The sequence below is a fragment of the Amblyomma mixtum genome, chromosome 2 (genome assembly GCF_055824585.1).
Source record: "Amblyomma mixtum isolate Tamu chromosome 2, ASM5582458v1, whole genome shotgun sequence".
NCBI lineage: Eukaryota > Metazoa > Arthropoda > Arachnida > Ixodida > Ixodidae > Amblyomma > Amblyomma mixtum.
This window is the reverse complement of record NC_143013.1, coordinates 167,842,105-167,863,672: the sequence shown is the minus strand read 5'-3', so window position 1 is coordinate 167,863,672 and position 21,568 is coordinate 167,842,105. Positions and strand designations below refer to the sequence as shown.

Below are 21,568 nucleotides of genomic sequence, written 5' to 3'. Positions count from 1 at the left end.
CGTGAGGGACCAGAACACTCTAGAGGACGAAGCGCGAGGGCGCAGGAGACTGAACCAAAGCGCGCGATCGACTGACGTCAGTCCCAAGACTTCTCATTTCACGTGAGAATCAAACGAGCAGGCGAGCTGCAGGTCACTCTTGTAGGTGTGAGGAAGTGTCGTGGAGCTGCTGCCCGATCGCAAGCGACTGCTGGCCGCATGGCCTTTGCTATTGCGAGTGTGAATGGACATTAAACGCATGTTTACAGTAGAGAGTCACAGAGTTCGCGCGAGTTAATTAAGCCCCTTGGTCACGGAGGGGGAGCCCCGAACAAATACATCCTCATGGGGAAGTTACTCACTGACCGAATTCTTGCTGCGCGACTTCATGTGTCGCAGAACTCGCCACCCAATCCTTGGCGTCGCGGGGTAACGCCACGTCGACTGACAAATATTCGGGTTCTTGCTCCTCCGGGAAATTACAGCGAAGGCGCGACGCAACAGTCCACGCGCTCGCCCTTTCTAGGCGTCCGTGTTCAATCACGCTCAAGGCTGCACTGACCTGCACTGACCTGGAGGAGAAAGAAGTGCCAAGATGGATTTATCTCAATGGTGCGGCGCACACGTGCCAACTGCACCGCAAAAAATACGAAGTGTGCGTCGCCTGTTGCCGACTCTGGCATTGCGATGACGTGTGCCCGGATCCGAAAAACATCAAGTGCCGTGGCTGCGGCCTCGGGAACCCGTAACGTGAACAGAAATGCGAGCTGAAATGCCTGCAGTGTGGCAAAGGCCACGCACAAGAAGACCCCAAGTGTCGTGAACTTTTCCGCATTCGCTACGAAGTAAAGAATCGCGAATGGGAAAAGATAGAGCAAGCAGCGACGACTGGTGAGCTACATCAGAGTCGACAACGCCAACCCAAAGTGAGAGAAGACTTCGGTACCGGGAGGACTATTTCCCTAATTTGGACACGAATGAAGACAGACCACCGCCGCCGCCAAGAGTGCGCTCCGATTCCCGTGCCAGGTGCCAGTCCAAGGGGCCCTCGAGCTCTAAGGATCCTGCCAACCCACGGAGACGCGGAAGGAGCAAGGAGCGGAAAGCCCCACCTCGATGGATACTTCCGAGGCGTACCGGCGAAGCGCCTAGGCGCACGGGCGTACACTTGAGCCTGTCTGCGCATGCGCGAGGCGCGACGCGCGAGCAGGCGCGAGCAGGGCGCAGATATCTGTGCATGTCAGATTTAGGCGCCTGCGTACGGGCGCTAGCGCGCACGTCGGAAGCGGGGTGCGGTTGACAACAATGGGAGAACCGCGGGGCTCTCGGGGACTCTTTTCTTCGTGGCTCGAAGCTCTTTCAGCTTCCCCAAAAATTTTCTCGCAACCCTCGTCGCCAATGTGGTGTGTTCCGTCTTAGTAAGAAGAGTCGAGTCCGTGCCGCCGCCTCCATGACCAAGAACTAGACCAATCAATCAATCAGTTTATTCTGCACTGCAAATACATTTTACAGATTCAGGCCTGCCGAAGCCTCATTGGGCTTGTATGGCAGCGCCTGGAAGGTAGCGGCAAGTCGCGTGCGACGCTTTACAAAATAAGATTAGCAAAAAGCAACAGAAAAATAGGAACAGCAAAAAAAATTCGGGGGGCACTTTGACTGTCTAAAGTGCGTAGAGGTGAAAGCGTTTTACGCACCACTTTCACTGCTTCTGTGGCACTGGTGGCGTCACATGTAATGGAGTACTAATTACTAAGTGTTGACAAATCACTAATTAATGGTTAATTACTGATTAATACCTGAATACTAATTAACTGCTAATTAATGACCCTTAAGCTTCGCCTTTAGCAGTGGAACGCGACAGCCTGTTGTAGCGCTGCCAGGCAGTCCACGGAACGCCACCACCCGTTCGGCGCGATGCCTTGCCGTTTGAACGCAACGGTTTTTGAGGAAAGGAAATGGCGCAGTAATTCTCTATCATCTTGGTGGACACCTGAACCGCACCGTAGAGGAAGGGAGGAAGTGGGAGTGAAAGAAGAAAGACAAAGATGGCCCGTAGTGAAGAAAATGAAAATTGTATTTGAGGAAAGAAAATAACGCACTAACTGTCTCACATATCTCGGTGGACACCCGTCAAAATTCAGGGGGTGGGGGGTGCACTTTTGTGACCTAAAGTGCGGTCACTGATGTGTGGCTAAGATGTTAAGCTTCGCCTCCAAGAGTGGAACGCGAGAGCGTCTTGCAACGCTGCCAGGGAGTCCATAGAACGCCATCGCCCATTCGGTTCTACGCCTCGCTCGTCGGTAAATTGGTTTTTGAGGAAAGGAAATGTATTTCTCTCTCATATATCGGTGGACAGCTAAACCTCACCGGAAGGGAAGGGAGGAGGACGGAAGTGAGCGAAGACACCGTATTCACTAGACGCGCCTTTGTTAATTCCAAACCATCGAGTTGGCATGGCAGAGTGAGATCTTCCGGCCACCGAGCGTGACGGACGCAGGATCATTAGCTCCGGCGGAGCGGCGATAGCGGCACTTGCTGGCCGCGGAAACAGGTTAGCTGCCGACGCAGATCAGGAATACGAAATTGTTTTGCCTACCTTGCCTACAGGACGTGTTGTTCTTAACACGGTGTTTCTTCACGGAGACGTGAGAGCGAGGCCCTACAGGGTGGAAGATTTTCGGGACGCCCTGGCCAACGCTGGTGCGCTCCCCGACGTCGTGGCGTTGGGGGCGTATCAGATTAACCACGTGTGGGCGGTGACGATGAGCACCTCAGAAGCTGCGAAGAAACTTGCTGCCTGCAAAGAGCTACAAGTGAAAGGGCGCCGGTGCATTATTTTCGACCCTGAAGATCAGCAGGTAAAGCTGCGCCTGCATTGGATGCTGCACGGTGTGGCGGACGACGACATCCGGACTGCTTTCGCGGCGTTCGGCAACGTGACGGAGGTGACGCGGGAGCGTTGGCGTGTCCAAGGCTTGAAGGAGAAAGGCTCGACCAGCAGGACCGTGCTACTGAAGTTGAAGCCGGGAATTAAGGTGGATGATTTGCCACACCAGGTCCGAGTAGCCGGTGAGCTGGCCCTCGTTGTTGTCCCTGGGCGACCGATGCAGTGCCTGCGTTGCCACGGCACGGGTCATGTTCGCCGCGACTGCAAGGTGCCAAGGTGTTCCCTGTGCAGGCGCTACGGACACATGGATGCGGACTGCGTCCGTACCTACGCGTCAGCCACCGGGCTCGGAAAGGCGAACGACACTGCGGAACTCATGGACATCGCCGAGGCGGAGGAAGCAGCCACTGGTACGTACGAGGCGGGCAAGTCGGCTTCCACACTTGCGACGTCAGGGACTCCCAGTGACGACACCAAAGCGGCCGACAAACCAGAGAGCCAACAGCCGACGGGAGGCTCCCTCGGCGTCTCTAACGAGACGCCAGAGAACGGGGCGTGCCCATCAGAGCCCGTAGTCGTCGAGGGAAAGGACCTGAACGAGGACCACCACGAGAATACCGGCGCCCGCACAACAAGCGTCACACCCCCCCCCCCCCCCCCCTTAACACCCCGCCGAAGCGTTCCCATGACCAGGCCAGTCCTGAAGGGGACAAAGTGGTAGCACCCGGCGTCGAGCATCCCCCTGCAAAGACGACTCAAGGCCGGCGTTCGTCGTTACGGCCACGCCCAAACCATGCGGCTGACAAACGGTACTCCTCCGCAGGCAAGGTACTACTCGAGCAGACTGATGTTCTTGCGCCGGATGATACCGGCGGCAACAGTGGCGTCTAGCGGCGCGCTAGACGTGGAAGGTAAGCACCATGCTGTTGGTTCCTTCCTCTTGTGTAAAAATGGCTCCCGTCTCCGCCTTTAGAGTCGCTACATTGAATGTGAGGGGCCTGGCGGCAAGGAAAAAACAAGGTCAGGTGTACCGACTTCTTACGGAGCGCGAGATAGATGTATTGGCCGTGCAGGAGACGAAAGTGGACGGCAACGCAGGAACCGACAGCATGGTGCGACGTTTCACGACTAGATTTTATGCTGTCGTCAGTCAAGCAGTGGGAACATCGGCTGGCTGCGTGCTTTTTGTAAAGAAGATGCCGGGGCTAGAGGTGCAGGCTTATTTCTCGTGTGTGTATGGGCGGTGTATTGTGCTTGATTTTTGTCTGAACGGCAATGAGTGGCGCATTGTTACTGTGTACGCGCCGAATGTGGTTGAGGGAAGGGTTGCCTTTTTCCAAAGCCTCCAAGAGCGCCTTTGTACGGAGAGGCGGCTCATTGTATTAGGCGACTTCAATTGTGTTCTTAACGCGCGCGATAGGTCAAGCATCCGAGGGTTTCGAGACAGGAGCACTGAAGTGTTGATGCGAATGATCGAGAACGGAAACCTTGAGGATGTGGCTGAACTTATTGAGGGTGCGCGGACAGTGCAGTTCACTCATTTCCAGGGCTCAAGCCATGCACGGCTGGACCGCATTTACGCATCAGTCGACCTTGCCCCTGTTTGCAACCATTATGAAGTTGTGGGAGTCTCCTTCTCAGACCACTGTTTAGTTGAGTGCTGCCTGGGAAGTGTGAACCGAAGCAAGGCATTTTCGTGGGAAATGTGGAAGCTAAACAACACGCTTCTTCAAGACGAAATCTACTGCAGAGCAGTAAAGGATGAAATAGGTAAAATAAACCCGCGCAAGAACCTGAAGATTTGGCAACAGTGGGAGCTAAGTAAATAATCTTTAAAAATCAAAGCAATAGAAAGGGCGACATGTATCCGTTATAAGGAAAAACAAGACGAAGCTGAGCTAAGGGCACTGCTTCAAACGCTGATGAAGCAGGAATGCAAAGAGTCTGGGAAATGGATAGAAGATGCCAGGAAAACAAAACAAAAGATAGAGCTTATGGAAGAACGGCGTTATCGCGGAGCACTAGTGAGGGCAAGGGCGGAAGACACAGCTGCTGGCGAAGCGCCATCGAAACGTGCTCTTGGTCTAGAAAAAGCGCGCGCTGAAAGAAATCACATCGATAAAATAGAATGGGGGGGTATCTTATCGGCAGACACTGACCACATCAAAGAAGCCTTTAATGAATACTACCAGAGGCTTTTTTCATCGACTCCTGTAGACGCAGTAGCCTTTGCGCATCAGTTTCTTGGTGCAATGCCACGGCTTGACGAAGAAAGCAAAAAGAAAATGGAACTAGCAATAACTCACAGCGAGGTAGAGCACGCGATAGATCAGTTAAACCTAGGAAAATCACCAGGACCAGATGGATTCAGTGCGGCATTTTATAAAGAATTTAAGCACGAAATTGCCCCAGTCCTGTGTACAATTTTCAATGAAGCCTATAAAATAAACGTATTGCCTCCGTCTTTTGGGATCTCCCATACAGTTGTCATACCTAAAACGGATGATATAGAGAAATTACAATTGGTTACAGCGTATCGACCCATAGCACTCACTAATGTGGACTACAAAATTTTTATGAAGGTATTGGCGCGTAGACTGCAGACAGTGATATCGGATATTGTTGGACCACACCAGACATGTGGAATCAAAGGGCGCTCAATTTTTTCTAACATTCACAAAGCGCGCAGTGTGCTTGAAAGCTGTGACGACATCAATGGGCGAGTAGCGATGCTTCAGATTGATCTTGAAAAGGCATTTGATTGTGTTTCTCATGAAGTTTTGTTTACCGTTTTAGACCATGTGAACGTCGGTTCAGTTATCCGTAAGGGTGTAGCCCTGGCGTATCGAAACTGCACGACGAGGCTGATTGTTAACAAGACTTTGGGGGCCCCCATTAGCGTGCAGCGTTCGGTGCGTCGGGTCTGCCCCCTCAGCCCTCTCTTGTTTTGTATTTACATCGAAACGCTGTGCATGAAAATCATAGAAAACAATAGTATTAATGGCTTTAGGTTACAAGCAGCTGAAGTTAAGCTGCTGGCCTATGCAGATGACGTTGCAGTATTTACGGTTGATCAGGGGAGCATAAGTGAAGCTGTCGGGTGTGTACGCGCGTTCAGCGAAGTCACAGGTGGCGGGGTTAACTGGTCCAAATGCCTTGGGCTCTGGCATGGATGGTGGCCATCCCACCCGGACCATTTCGCCAACGTACCGTGGGCGACGACCCCGGGCAAGTATTTGGGCGTTCCGCTCGATGCTTATCGCGATAGCGAGGACTATTGGAAAGAGCAAACTAAAGACGTACGTGACCGAGCTGGGAAATGGAAAGGCACCAGCCTTTCAATTTTCGCCAGAGCTACAGTCTGCAATCTTTTTTTTATTAGCAAACTGTTGCATGTGATGCAGGTTTTGCATTGCTCGCGTGTGAACGTTCAGAAGCTACACAGGATTTTTGTAGTTTTCATATGGGCGTCCGAATGGGAACGTTGTAGCAGAACGAACCTGTTCCAGCGGGTAAAAGACGGGGGGCTAGGGCTAGGGCACCTCTTTTTAAGGCAGCTGGTGAACCGTTTTTTGTTTTTTCGCGACGTCACAGGCCCGTTCTTGCGCACCGTGTGCCAAGTGAAGCTGCGGCGATTGCTGCCGGAGTTTGTGGTATCCACAGAAGAGCTCTCTGGTGGAACGGTTGGTTACTACAAAGAGATTGTAGCAAGCGTTCGGTTTCTTTCGGCACGTTTTTCCACCGATTATTTGTATAAAAGCAAAAGGAAAAAGTTGTACAATGATCTTTGTGATATTGTTTTCCCAGAGCCCATGTACAGGGCCTTGTACAGTGGAGGCCCGGGAGGGGATGATTTAAAAAGGGTGAAGAAAATGCAGGTGCCACCAGGAGTAAAGACTTTTTTTAAGTTACACACCGGGACGTTACCAGTTAAAAAGTTTCTAGAGGGAAATGATTTCTTTTTACCGTGGGGATCGAACTGCTTAATTTGTAAACAGCCTGAAACAATAGACCATGTTTTTTTGCATTGCTGGGAAGGGGTTTATTTTTGGGACGTGTTACAAAGGACCATAAAGAAAGAGCTACCACTTGACACGCACGGAATTCGCTATTTAAGCACTGATAATGAGGATGGGGCACCTTTTGATCTCATAATGCTCTTGGGCCTCCACTGTATATGGCGCTCCAGAATGGCAGGCTACCATTGTGACAAAGATGCACGACCGGCCCGAATTTATTTTCGGGGAAGCATGGACTGGTTTCTTGCAATCCAAAAAGCAGCTGCGGAGCCTCCCGAGTGGCTCTCAAGACTAGAGCCGTTGTGTATGTTGCGGGAATTTTAAGCTGACGAAGCCAGTCTCGTGCTGGCTGACCACGACAGTGTCGTATGTATATAGCGTTATGTGTATTTTTGTTGTGCAATGTCATGAGCCAAAGACAGGCAATAAAGAAAAAAAAAGTTGGCATGGCAGAGTGGATAGCATGCTCGTCTCGCACTCCGAAGACCGGGGTTCGATTCCCGAGCTCGACCAATTTCTTACTCGGTTTTATTTATTTATATGGCCTGACTAGAAAAGTTAATTAGGCTAATTGGGTAATTAAGCAATTAACTAAGCTCAGTCCCACTTACTTGGAGCATCACTATATGATCCCTTCAATTGGTTGCATGGTTACTAGCCAAAGTACAATGGCCCCGTTTGAAATTGGCGCACGGTGACGTCACGACCGTTTCGACCAACTGAAAAGCGTGACATTTCTGCCGACAACTGCTGCTTACAACGATGAGACATTAAAGGCTTTCGCCTTAAAAAACTTTCAAACACATCACACTTCACAGTTAACCGGAAGAAACGTAGAATCCACTAAACTACATCAACAACAAATGTATATCAGGCAATGTAGGCGACGAAAGTCCAGGAATATGACCATGAAAGGAGCGACGAGACAAAACAGGCGGTACATTATACCAAAAAAACGAAGTTAAAGGTCAGATGAAAGCAGATGAACGCAATAGTTTTTTTAGTTTATAATTTGTACTAACAGAAAATGCGCTTGACGACAACACATTCAGTGACGAAGGAACATAGAATGCACGAGTTCTTTCACCATAGCGAGTGGAGCAGCTTTATTGGACGGACACAGCCTATATATACATGAGATGACGTCACAAGACAGAATCCAATACATTCCACAGAATCGAAACAAGAACTTAAACAAGTACAGAAAACACATGAACCACAATACAACATACTGCCTTTCTTAGAGGAAAAGGATTCACAGATACATTAAAAATTGACACACAAACAAGCCGGCTCGCGAGGGGGAGCGAGCCAGCAGCAGGAGCATGGAGGTGCATGTCACTTTTCGACGCCCATCGCGGCGTGTGCTGGGCGCGCAGGCGCTTCGCGGGTACGCTTCGGAAGTGTCCATCAAGGTGGGGCTTAAGGGTGTGAGTAATGTGGGGAACGTCTCCCACGAAAGTAATCACAGAGATAAACGGGACGAGAAAAATGAGAAATTAAAGGAATTGTCGAAAAATTAATGAGGATTGTCGAATCGCAAAGGTCCGAAATCCAAAACTTAAAGAAACTAGAGAAGCAGAGAGTCCTTCCTCCACAACAACCCATCAGACAAACGATGTCCCCAACGGCACGTCAACAGCCTCCTGGCGACGATAAGATGGTCACAGAGGCGTCCGTCCCGCCACTGGTGAAACGCAAACTTCAAGGGAACGACCCTCTTTAGGCTAGGGAGAAAAGCATGGAAAATCTTGAAAGGTTAGGTGCCACAATGAATGAAATCCAAAATCAAGCTGTCCTCGGGGAAGTTCAGCCTTACTTCACAGGAAGCTTTTTGGTGGCTTTAAAACGTCGCGGCCTCGCACTCTTTCCGATGACAAGCGAGTATCGTTTGTCGGTACCGTCCATGTTGACGCACATCAAAAGAGTCAGCCATTGTTTGCTGGGTTTGTCGTCGTGGTACGCCTGCCCCTTCAGGGCGTTTTTTTAGGCAACATTTGGTAGAAGAGACCGCTCTCATCGGCGTTGTAGGCGTCGCTGGGGGCATAATTTCCCAGAATGTCGGGCACGTGTTCAGACTGCCAGTCGCCGACTACAGCCATGCTTACGCTGCTCGCTTCGCCGCTGAGCACTTTTTCAATGCTGCCGTATCGTTCTTTGAAGCGCGACAGCCAGCCGGGACTTGCCTTGAATTGGTTGTCGCCCCGCAAGCACGCGAAAGAGCGAGCTTTTTGTTACTCACGGGAATATCCTTCGCCCGCAAATCTATAAACCATGCGAAGAGGGCCTCTTCGATTTTGCCTTCAGGAGTAGTCTTCAGCGTTTTTTTTTTGCGCGAGAGATTCCCCGACGAAGTGGCGCGGAGGATGTCATCTTTCTCTTTCAATATTGAACAGAGAGTACTCGCTGGAATGCCATGTGCTGCACCCACGTCACATTTCTTCTGTCCACTTGTCACAGAACCAATTATGTCCGCTTTCTCGTCCAGGGTAAGGCTTTTTCGTTTCTTGCAGGGCTCCATCTGCTAAAGGGTTGAAATGCGGGCCAGTTGGTACATTGTAAACGGAGAAAAAACCAGTCACACAAGACGACGGACAAGAAGAGTGTACACACCAGTCGTTGTGGTGTGTACACTCTTCTTGTCCGTCGTCTTGTGTGACTGGTTTTTTCTCCGTTTCCATCTGCTAGTCAGGAAGGTTAGCGGCGCGCTTGTTCGCGCACACCACTCCCGCGTTCACGACAGCGAGGCTAGACTGACTGGAGGCCGATCAAGTTGAGCTTGACCAAGACATGCGCTCAGAGGCACGGGGAAATATCCGCACAACGACGACGGCGCGCGGACACAGAGCACAACACACACACGACGATGATGATGATGTAGCCTTCCCTTTGTAACGGGCGGGCGCCAACCAAAGGTGCCCTGGCTGGATAAACACACACATAAAAACCGCAATATCAAACGCGAAGCGGCAAACACACACGCAAACACTGACGAAACAGTACTCGTCTAATGTCGCACCAGCGTCCACCACTCTGTCAATCGGCGCTTCGTCGCTGCAACTGCCGCACGGTTTGCTGCATCCGCTGTGCAGGCCTCGTTCGAAGAACGGAAACCCAGCGCCTGCGGAAGCGTAGCGCTCTCGTGCGGTGGCGATGGCAGCTTCTCGCAGAGTAGGACGATGTGTTCCGTTGCTTCGTCGTGCTCTCGGCAGGCTCTGCACTGGGTGTATTCGACTGTAGTGTCGAAGCGCTTGCGATACACAATCGTTGGCATGGCACCCACGCGTGCCTCAAACAACAGGCGGCTGCCTACACTGTTGTCGTAGAAGCTCTCCACGCAGATGTCCTGCTTGGCTGACCGGTACACTTCCAGCGTCGACTTCCCCTCCATGGCAGCCCTCCACGCCTCTCGCTCCTGCGCCTCTCTGAAGGTCCACCCAGAGGTTATCGCCCTCCAGGAGACTGGAGGCGCGTCAAAATTAATTGGTTATCAAGCTTTTAACGCCGCGGGCGACAAACCTAATGTTCCCAAATTCGTTAGAAGGAACATTACGGCCATTGAGCATGACACGGGCATACGCCACATGGGCACGCCCTCGTGGAACTTATTCCGGCCAAAAAGACCCAACGCAGTCTTTCATTCTGAATATTTATAGCACTCCTAGTCAAAAGAAAGTTAAATTCGACTCCCTCTTCAGAAAAGTGATGCGTATCGGCGACAAGCACGTACTGGTTATTCTAGGTGACTTCAATGCGCACCACCCTGCGTGAGGCTACCCGCGGCCCTGTACGAAGGGGAGAGAGCTTTGGCTAGACATACAGCAGATGGGCTTCACCGTGCTCACGGGTCCTCTCACCCCCACAAGAATGGATAACAGCCTGTGCGCTGACACGTCCCCAGACCTCACTCTGGTGGAGAATGCGGGTACAGCTAATTGGTCCAACTCCAATGACCAACTCCAACTCTTGTGACCATTACATGCTTGTCACGGAAACTAACGTTGGCCCTGTCAAGCGCCAAACGCGCTCCCCGCATATTATCGAATGGGACGCTTTCCGCGACGTTCGTAACCAGGACGGGAGAAAGGCAGAAATCACAAACATAGAACAATGGGCGGAGGAACTCCGCAGGGATGCTAAGAATGCGACTAAAACGCTCGACGACAACGCGGAACTTGAAGTACTAGACAGCCGCCTTCGACGACAACGCGGAACTTGAAGTACTAGACAGCCGCCTTCTTCATATGTGGGGGGCCAAAGCTAATATGGAAAAGCGATTAAAGAGACAAAAGTGGAATCGCAATCTGAGAAGACGCCTAGCGCGTCACAACAAAGCGATTGAGGCATATGCACTTAGACTCTGCGATCAGAACTGGGAAACAATGTGTAATCAGCTTGAGGGCAATATCGGCCTCGCCAAAACATGAAACCTCCTTCGGCACCTCCTCGATCCAGAAGGAAGTAAATTAACACAGCGACAAAATTTACACAAATTAGGTTATAAATTTGAAGGTTCCGAGTAGGAACTCCTCTATGCAATTTGTTGTCGATATATAGGCTCCGCCACCAAAACTTCCTTACCGCGCTATGAGGGTAAATCCAACAGCGAACTAGACGCCCCTATTCACGAATTAGAGGTTCGAGCAGAAATACTAAAACTGAAAACCAAATCAGCCCCCGGACCCGATGGTGTAACCAACAAAATGCTTAGAAACCTAGATGATAAATCCATAACAGCGCTGACCAATTTCATGCAAGAATGCTGGGAGAAGGGTGAGATTCCCAACCAGTGGAAAACCGCTAAGGTAATTTTCATACCTAAGCCAGGGAAACCGCTCAATCTAGAAAATCTAAGGCCTATATCCCTCACATCTTGCGTTGGAAAACTGATGGAACATGTCATACAAACGTGACTAAACAATTTCATGGAAGACAACGACTTATACCTTCATTCGATGATAGGTTTTAGATCGCATTTGTCCACGCAAGATGTCATGATACAGCTCAAACATGACATATTAGACACTAAGTGGCTCGATGCGAAAGTAATAGTGGGACTTGACCTCACTAAAGCTTTCCATAATGTAAAACACGTGGCGATACTAGAAAACCTGGCTCTTTTAAACGTCGGGAAGCGAACATACAACTACATTGTCAATTTTCTTTCGGGCAGGATAACGCGCATCCACTTTTGTGAGAGTCATTCTCAAGACATACAATTGGGCAGCATAGGCACCCCCCAGGGTTCGGTACTTTCCTCTCTTCTCTTCAACGTGGCCATGATACGGCACCTGAAGAGGCTGGAGGGGATAGATGGCTTGAATTTCTGCATGTATGCGGACGACATCACCATGTGGATGACCCGTTGACACGACGCGCACATCGAAAGTACGCTACAGAAGGCCATAAATGAGGTAGAAAACTATGTCAGCCGTAGGGGCTTGCAATGCTCGCCGCAGAAGTCTGAACTTCTTTTTTATCGACCTTTGCATGAAAGACAAACTAGAACCATCCCTAACATCAAATTACAAACTCAAGGGGCGGAGATTCCTCATGTTGAAAAAATCAGAATTTTGGGAATGATTATACAAAGCAACCGGTATAACGGTGATGCAATAACTAAGATGGAAAACTGCGCGCAACAAACGATGCGACTCATACAGCGGACTGCCAACAGGAGACACGGCATGAAAGAGCAGAATCTCCTACGGCTGGTACAGGCGTTCGTAGTTAGCCGTATCTCGTATGCTGCCCCCTTCCTTGATCTCAGTTTCAGAAAAGGAAAAAATAAATGGAATTATCAGGTGGTGCACGAAACAAGCTCTAGGACTGCCCATCCGTACATCCACTCACCGCCTCCTAGAGCTAGGCATGCATAATACCCTGGAAGAAATTACGAAAGCAGTGAGAACGTCCCAAATCGAACGCTTAGCCGGGACCACAACCGGCAGGGCCATTCTAGAAAAACTCAATCTGAGCCGAGATAACAGAACAACCGCCAAAGTTGACATGCTCGGAGAAATTCGGGACAATATAGTTGTACCCGCATTACCCAGAAATATGCATCCCATTCATCACTCAGTGCGCCGGGCCAAACGTTCAGAGGCGCTAGAGAAACGCTCCCGCTCCTACAAAGACGAGGACGTGGTCTACGTGGATGCCGCTGAGTATGGTAAGAACACGATGACCGTCGATGTCGTCAATAATAAACAACTCCTCAAAATAAGTGCCTCCATACTCTCGGGTAACCGAGAGACTGCAGAGGAAGCTGCCATAGCACTGGCTTGTGTAGGCACAAAAGCGAGGTACATCATCAGTAACTCCAAAGTTGCCATTCTAAATTTCAGCAGGGGCCGGGTCTCCCCTCTACGAATACAATTCTAAGCCGTCATGTAATAGACAGGAAAATTACACTAGTTTGGACACCAGCACATGTATCCCTGCCTGGTAATGAGAGAGCCCACGAGTTCGCCCGAGGCTTTTCCTTCCGGGCGGACCCGAGTGAGGTGGTCTTTACAGACAGGGATCGCATGGTGACCTACAGAGAAATTACACAGCACTATCGCCTGCAACGAGCTAGACTTCCTCCAGCGGATAGATCATTGACCAGATACCAAGCCATCAACTGGCGCCGGTTACAAAGTTACACCTTTCCTAACCCGGCCTTTCGGAGTCTTATATATGTACCCAGGGCAATATTCAGACAAATGCGCAAACTGCGAACTTAGGGCCACCTTGGACTACATACTGTGGGAATGTCCTCATGACCCCCGGGAAGGACGAGGTATAAACAAAAAAGATCAATGGGAGACCTTACTACTGAGCTCCGACGCGGCGACTCAGTTACAACTCGTCCGACTGGCCGAAGCCGCCGCCGAGAGCCAAGACCTTTCGGCCGTCGTCTATGCGGGTAGCCCGCTGGCTACCCTCTGTCGGACATTAAAAGTTTTCCTATCATATCCTGCGCACGCCCTTGGGCATCAACTGCCTTGGCCCATTTCCTCGCATTGTCGGTTTGTACTTCATTTCTGAAGAAGCCGAACTTGCGACGAAGGTGTTGGAACCGCTTCACCCATGTAGTCCGCAGGCAGTTTTGACTTACATAGTCAGAGACTCTGCGCGCCCACCTATTTTTGTGCATGAACTGCACAAACATGAACACGCTGAACTGCAACAGCGCCGTCTACGAAATGTGGCACGAAAGTTTTTTACCGCTGGCGCCATCTGGTGAACTCGACTCAACAATGCAACTCTTGTTTTGCGCCGCGCAGTTTGCAAAGCAATTCTAAAAAGGTTCTAAAGGTTTAGCAATTCTAAAGGTTTATCTTACTTCAACGATTGTGAGTTTTTAGGAAAAATTTTACGTGCAGAAACGCGGCATTTGCATCGGGTCATGTGTAGCTCCAGTTTTATCGGAAATTCTTTTAGCTGAAATTGACCGCTCGCTATCGCGAGTACTATCTGACGACCGTATCGTGCGAGTGTTCCGATACGTGGACGACTTTTTAATCCTTTTAAATATTTACCAAAACGACGACTTAGCCCTGGTGGGGATGGGGGTTTTAGAATCTTTTAAGTCTGCCTTTCCGAGTTTTAATTTTATCATTGAACTTCCTGAAAACTCTTGTTTGCAATTCTTAGATTTAAAATTATTTTTTAACAATCCTGACCACCTCTGCTGGGCGTAAATGCCTACGTCGAAAAAGGCACTCGTGCCGCTTAACTCGTGCCATTCGAAGCTGGTCAAGAGGGGCATTGTATCAACTTGCCTCAGGGCTTCATTAGCCAAGTCCTGTCCACATAAGGTTCAGGTTAGCTTTGAGGCTCAGGTTGATCGCCTTAGGTCTGCTGGTTTTCCGCTGGCCCTTCTCCAGGCTGTCGCTGAGTCCCTGTTGATGTCCTTCCGCCCAAACTCAAAACCTCGGGGGGCGGATGCACAGGAGAGGCGGAAGTATGAAGTTGTGCCCTACGTTCACAGGGTCTCGCACGGCTTGAAGAGGGTCGCCGGAAAATTCGGCGTTGAGGTCATTTTTTCTGCACCTTGCAAGTTGTCGCGTTTGTGCAATTTGGCGAGAAAAGATAAGCACAAGAAGGTTGTGTGTGGCATTAACCACAGGAATAAGTTCGTACAGTGTACATGCAATGTAATTTATCAGATTCCCCTGAGTTGTGGTAGGTTCTACATAGGGCAAACTGGCCGCTGCGTCAACATTAGATTATTAGAGCATGCAAATTCCTTAGATGATTCGAGGGGGCAGCATCTGCCTAAGCATTGTCACACTTGCAAGAATGATGACAAAAATTGTAATCCACTTTTCGATAGGACAAAGATTATCGGACGCTCGAGGGTTAAGAAAGAACGGGAAATTATCGAGGCCTTGGAAATCTCGAGATTAGGGCCTGACAAGTGTGTTAGCGATGCTTCAGTACACCTGTACCGCACGGAGTTCGAGTTCCTTGATTCCACGAGATGAGTGTGGTTTTTGTTTTTGTTTTTGGGGTTGGTGCGCATGCGCTTTGCTGCTGAAGGAAAGGGGAGTTGGTGGAATAAATCAGTTGTCAGTCTGCGTTTGTCCTGTGTGGTTCTCTTTCTCTTGTCCCATCCTTTTGCGCAGTTATTATTTGTTCTCATAATGTCATACCAACTAGCCCCTCACCGCACTCTTTTAGCTTTGCGCACAACTGGCCACGTCAACACAGCTAGTACAGAGACGCGAAGACGCAGTGCCTATCGCGGCAGCACGCAGCGCTGAAAGGTTCTTTGCTGGCGGCACACGGGCATGAATGCGCGTGTAGGTTCAGTGGTCACACGGTCATGGTCAGTATGCCATGCAAATATGCACAGCTGATCCGATCGCGGGGCGCACGATATTTATTTATTTATTTATACAGAATACCCCTAAAGGCCCTCGAGAGGGTATTACATAGGGGGGGGCACAGGCAATTGAACAGAATAAAAAAAAACCACAAATATAAAACAAACAACAAAAGCACAAATAAGACACACTGTATGAAATAAGTAAGCAAAAGAATCAATCAAAGGCACAAATAAGACACTTTGCATGACATATAAGTAAGCAAAAGAATCAAAAGAATGGCAGCGCGGCAAAGAACGAAGATTACTGCATTATTAAAATTATACAAACAGAACACTAATACAATGAATCTTTTTAGTAACAAACCCTGCAAAAAAGGAAGCCATGAACAAAGAAAATAACAATGTATGCGAAGAGTTAAGCAGTAGTTATTGAAGATATAAGTTTAAAATATTTATCAGGATCAGTGGTGGTTGCGATATGTGAAGGCAGAGTGTTCCAGTCAGATATTGTGCGTGGTAAGAATGAATGCGCATAGATAAATGTCCTGCACGTGAAGCGTCTAACTTTAAAGGGATGATCGCGGCGGTCAAAAATCGAAGTAGGCAAAGAAAAAAAGTCGTTATGAAGTGATGGATGATGATAAAGTTTATGAAAAAGTGACAGTCGTGCAAATTTACGGCGGAGACATAAATCCTGGAGACCTGCGCGTTTCTTTAAGGCTGTGACGCTGGTGTTACGTGAATAATCGGCGCCGTACTGCCGCCGTACTGCCATTCATCTCTCGCCGAGAATGGAATATGTGCCCGCGAATACATCTTCGGCCCGGGCTTTACATTCTCGCCGCATGTTACGCTGTAATTGAAGTAACTGCCCTCGAGCAGTTTAACCACATAGACTGCGATTCAGCTGTATGCGTTAGGATTGAGCTTCCTCCTGTTTCACTTGTATTTCACTTGTACTTTTATAAATTGTGTATTTAAGGTATGAAGCTCTGTATGATCCAGCTGCGTTCGTACTTATGGCCGAGCCAGTGTAGTCGAGCCTTGAATAGCAGAAAGGTGAGATAAAAACAAATTGCTCTGAAGTTTTTCGCCTCTATTTTGGCATTCGCTTTTTCATACTTTGGCTCGGAGCTGAAATGGTACAAACAACTGCAAAATGCACACAGGTGCCCTAGCTCTATTTGCCCTAAATCCCGAAGTTGCAGTGAAATTTAAGGATAATTGAGCCTTTAATATGTACGAAGAATAAACTTGATTATTTCGTGATTATAACCAGTGGCGCAAATAAATCTGACTTTGACTTAAATATGCTGAGGTACCTCTCCAATACTTTATTTGATGTTAAAGGAAAAAGTGTGCTTTTTCTGCAATTGGCACTATTAATTCATCACACCTGTGAAGAGTGTGAAATCAGTGCTAATCATGCAGATTTCAAATTGAGGGATGCATGCAGAAATTGAAGCAAACCAGACTTCTACTGAAAATATCGTTCTGTGGTGGTCTGTTCTTTTGAATGGTGGCATGTATTGTAGAAACGATGCTGGATATCTATATGCAAGCGATGTCTCGTCTGAGGCTAGCTTGTGAATGACTGCCGTGGTTACGAATTTCTTGTTGCCAGGCCCACTTCGAAATGTGGTTAAACAGTCGTGTTTCATTCTGCGACCGGCTCCTTTTTGTGCCTTGCATGTTGCCTTACATGCTTGATTCTAGTCCATTTTTTGCACTGTGCTGCTGTTAAATGTGTCTTTTTACCTTGCAGCAAGCTCCACATAGCTTTACCAGCAATGCCTCTTCCAAGCTCTCCAGTATGGCTGTGCCAGCCTTTCACTTGGTGCTAGGATGCGCAGAAAGCAAGCAGGCTTTTGAGGTAATCACTGAAGACATCTTCCGACACAAGTAGGTTTTATTTTCCTAGTCCACTGCTACTTATGTGACCCCTCGTCATGTTGATTTTGGCAAGTTAGGTTGCCTATTAAGGGCTCTCTCTTGTTTTTCACCTGCTTTTGTGGCCTACTGCATTGGTGTTCGGCTGCTGAGCCCAAAGACGCGGGATTGAATTGCGGTGGCTTCGTTTCGACAAGGGGAAATGCATATTTGCTCGTGTGTCATGCAATGTCAGGGCATGTTAAAGAATCTTTGGTGGTCGAAATTTATGCACAGCCCTCCTCCTCTATGGATGGAGCTAATGTTCAACTTTGAGGCATTAAAGGGACACTGAAGGCAAACTGAAGTTGACCTGTGATGATGGAGTTCCGCATTCTAACCACAAAGACGTCACTTTTTCTGAAAGTGGATCTTTATAAGCCAGAGAAAGCAAAAAATACAATTGTCATCAGCACCGGCTGATTTCGGAAGTCAATTGCGATGCGTTGACTCCGTTTTTTTTTGGCACAGATTCCAGAGGCTAGGCTGAACTGCCATTCACCTCAGAACGGTTATCATGGAGTCCTTTGTGTAGAATTCATGAGTTCAAATCGAGTGGGGGGGAAATTTTTAAATGTAATTTTTGCGCCGAGCATTGTGTTGGTGGCCTTTGCGCTGCTGTTAAAAGCCGGGATAGCATTATGGTATCCCATAAAACTAGGTTCAGGACTTGCAAGAAGAGATTTATCACATTCAGCTAGCTTGTGCAAGAAATTATTTCAGGGATATGTGCAGGTGTCTTTACTGTGTTCCTGAGTGAGCATTAACTGATTAGGGGGAAGGCAGCTTTTAATCTGGCACTACAGCGCCAATGTCGTGAGTGTAAATCATAAGATGACCCATCAGTGTGCACGCCTGATTTCTGTGACACTTCAGTGGTGTATGGAAGTGGTAAACAAATCTGTAAGGTATATGATGCATATCTCCAAGGCAACAGCTGCATGAGTAGCGAAGCCATTAGTCAATCTTCACCGGAAAGAATTTTCTCTTTTAGATGACGTGCTTGTATATCAGTGACAGTTATTTGTTGACCTGCCTTTTGCTGGTGTGGGTCATTTGTGTGCGCATCTTCATGCGGGCCTACTTTCCTTCACAAAAAGTTAATTGATAGTCCAACCTGTTTTCTTCTCTTTTCCTGTGTTGCATCTTTTGGCTGGTTTTAAATCTGTAACTGAGCTCAGACCGTGATAATTACTGCCGGAAAACAGGGCTACTGAATGTGAACTTGGCATACATGCGCACTGCATGTGTGAAAGTGCAGTTTACAATATTCAGAAATGCTTGATAGCCTTACAAGAATCTAAAATTTGGTTGGAATTCCTATTTGTTCTCTGTTCAAGTGTCGAGAGTTTTTCTGCTTCATCGTGTGATTAGAGACACTTTGGTACTTAAGGTGAAATCTTCTTTTCTTTAGCCTGCATGTTTCTCACTTTTGGGAGAGAAAGGTGGAGGCTAATGAAAAAATGGTTTATGGTTTGTGAGGTTTAACGTCCCAAAGCGACTAAGGCTATGAGAGACGCTGTAGTGGAGGGCTCCGGAAATTTCGACCACCTGGGGTTCTTTAACGTGCACTGACATCGCACAGTACACGGGCCTCGAATTTCTTCTCCAAAGAAATTCAGCCGCCGCGGCCGGGATCGAACCCGCGTCTTTCGGGCCAGCAGCCGAGCACCATAGCCACTGAGCCACCGCGGCGGCGCTAATGAAAAAGAGTTCAGCTTAAAAGAGTATAGACACCTAATCTTGGTGGCATGTTTTCTTCTCTATAATGATGCGGAAGACACTACTATGCATGAATCACCATCTGGTATTCGCGTGCGACCGCTAAATAATTATAATCAAATTTTGCTGCCGTCCTGCTTCGCTGAACAATTTGACTATGGCTATGACATCAAACAGAGGTTATAGGTCACGTGAGGCGTGGAAAAACTGCACTTATAATCACTGATTCATCATTTTAATTCGCTACAGCGCTGACGCCAGCATTCCTTAAGAGCCAGAAGTACCAATTTTATTGCAGTTTTTCATGCCTCACGCGACCAATAACCTCGCTTTGACGTCACAGCCATCATTCAGCTGTTGAAACCGAAACAAATACAGCAGGCGAAAGAAATGTGATTGAGAGAAAAAACTGACGCCAAACAATATTTTAATTTAGCCCAACGTTTCGGGACCAACTCGGTCCCTTCTTCAGGGGTGACTAAATTGTGCCAGCAGCAGCGGGGTGTTGCCTTCGCTCTCCCTTTGTTAGCACGTGGCGGAGTCCACTAACGTACGCAGAGGGGGGCGTTCCTGGAGTTCTATTCATCGCCGCCTTTGTGAGCCGGATGTGCTATGACTCCACATGTCGCCTCTTGAACAGGTTTGGCTCCACGGCCAAGACGCTCACCTCCTCGAAGGCTATTGGATGGTCGGCGCGCTCGCAGTGTACGGCGAGGGGGTTGGCTTCCGAATTCATTAGCCGGACGTCATTCTTGTGTTGCCTAATTCTTTGGGGCAGTTTTTTCGTCTCGCCGACGTATGAAGCCGGACTCCTGGAGCACGGGATTTTTTAAATGACACCAGGTTGTTTTTCTTTGGGGACGCGGTCTTTCGGTCTAGGCAAGAAGCGGCTTATTGTTGAAACAGGTTTGTGAGCAACGTAGATTCCATATTTTCCCGGAATGCGTGCAAGTGCTTCGCTGGTTCTCCTCACGTAGGGAAGCACCACGCGCGCGCGTTTCGTTGTTTCATTTTTGGGTGTTGTTCCCCCTGCCCTCTGAGCCTGACGGCGACCAACTCGTTGAATGAAGCCGCGTGTGTAGCCATTCCTTTGTAGGTCGGCGGGAACGGTGGCCTCTTCTGCAGTTTTTTCTGCTTCCGAGGAGCAGATTGCCTTTGACCTTCTCGGAAGAGAGGAGACCACGGATTCCTTGTGGCTAGTAGGGTGGTTGGAATTAAAATTTAGGTAGCGGCCGGTGTGGGTTGGCTTCCTATAGACACCGAACTTTGGATCTGCCCCTTCTCTTCTTATGAAGACGTCCAGGAATGGCAATGTGTCGTTCACTTCTCGTTCCATTGTAAACTGAATTGAAGGTTCGACTGAGTTCAGGTGTGCCAGGAAATTTTCGACCCGCGACGTCTTCAGAATGCAGAAGCAGTCGTCAATGTAACGAATGAAAACCTTTGGTTTTCCTTGAAAGGTCTTGAGTGCCTCCTCTTCGATGGCCTCCATCGTCAGGTTGGCAGCAGTCACCGAGATCGCGGCGCCCATGGCAGTGCCGCTGGTCTGCTTGTAAAATTCTCCTTTGAAGGAAAAAGCTGTGCTCCTTAGGCAAAACTCCAAGAGCTGGCAAAGTTCCTCCGGGCTCGGGCTCGTCCTTGTGGCTAGGCCAGCGTCCGCTTCGAGGGCTTACTTCACTGCAGAAACAGCAAAGGGCATAGGAAGGCTGGTGAAGAGCGAGACCACGTCGAACGAAACCATGCACTCGTAAGCTTCCAGTTGAACGTGGGACAGACGCGCGACGAAGTGGCTGGAGTTTCGCACGTGCGTTGATGTTTTGCTTGTTAGGGGCGATAGGACACGGTGGAGGTAAGCTGAGAGTGCCTTAAGAGGTGAGGTTGTGAAGTTGCGAAGAAAGGGCCCAACTTCGCAACTTCAGACCAGAATGAACAAACTTCTAGCATCCATCTTCAAGCACCACCCGGAATCAAAATATCTCTACTTACGCTTGACCTGCTGAAACGACTCAGCACCGGCCTTTTACGGACTGCCAAAAATCCATAAACCTGGCGTTCCGCTGCGCCCCATCGTCGACTCCGTGAATGCCGACTTTATGCCTTATTACAAAGAAAAAAACACGTGCCAAACGATAAGGACAGCAAAGTGAGGTATGGAAAGAAAAATGATAAGTCTAACATTAGGAGACAAAAAGGGGGCGGAGTGGGTGAGGGAAC

The 21,568-nt window shown here is 48.9% G+C and overlaps 1 protein-coding gene across 1 annotated transcript; it reads right to left on the bottom strand.

Annotated features, from left to right (window-relative positions):
- Positions 1-17,093: 17,093 nt before the first annotated feature.
- LOC149361504 (uncharacterized) lies at positions 17,094-20,945 on the bottom strand. The gene is made up of 2 exons (XM_089568098.1): positions 20,412-20,945; positions 17,094-17,099 (listed from the first exon to the last, which is right to left on the bottom strand). Exons 1-2 carry the CDS (start codon positions 20,883-20,885, stop codon positions 17,094-17,096), a joined length of 480 nt encoding a protein of 159 aa, XP_089424224.1. The 5' UTR covers positions 20,886-20,945.
- Between the last annotated feature and the right edge of the window lie 623 nt (positions 20,946-21,568).

What these genes read in the sequence shown, in the direction of transcription:
- LOC149361504 (XM_089568098.1), bottom strand. Translation starts at nt 20,885, where the DNA reads ATGGGCGCCGCGATCTCGGTGACTGCTGCCAACCTGACGATGGAGGCC.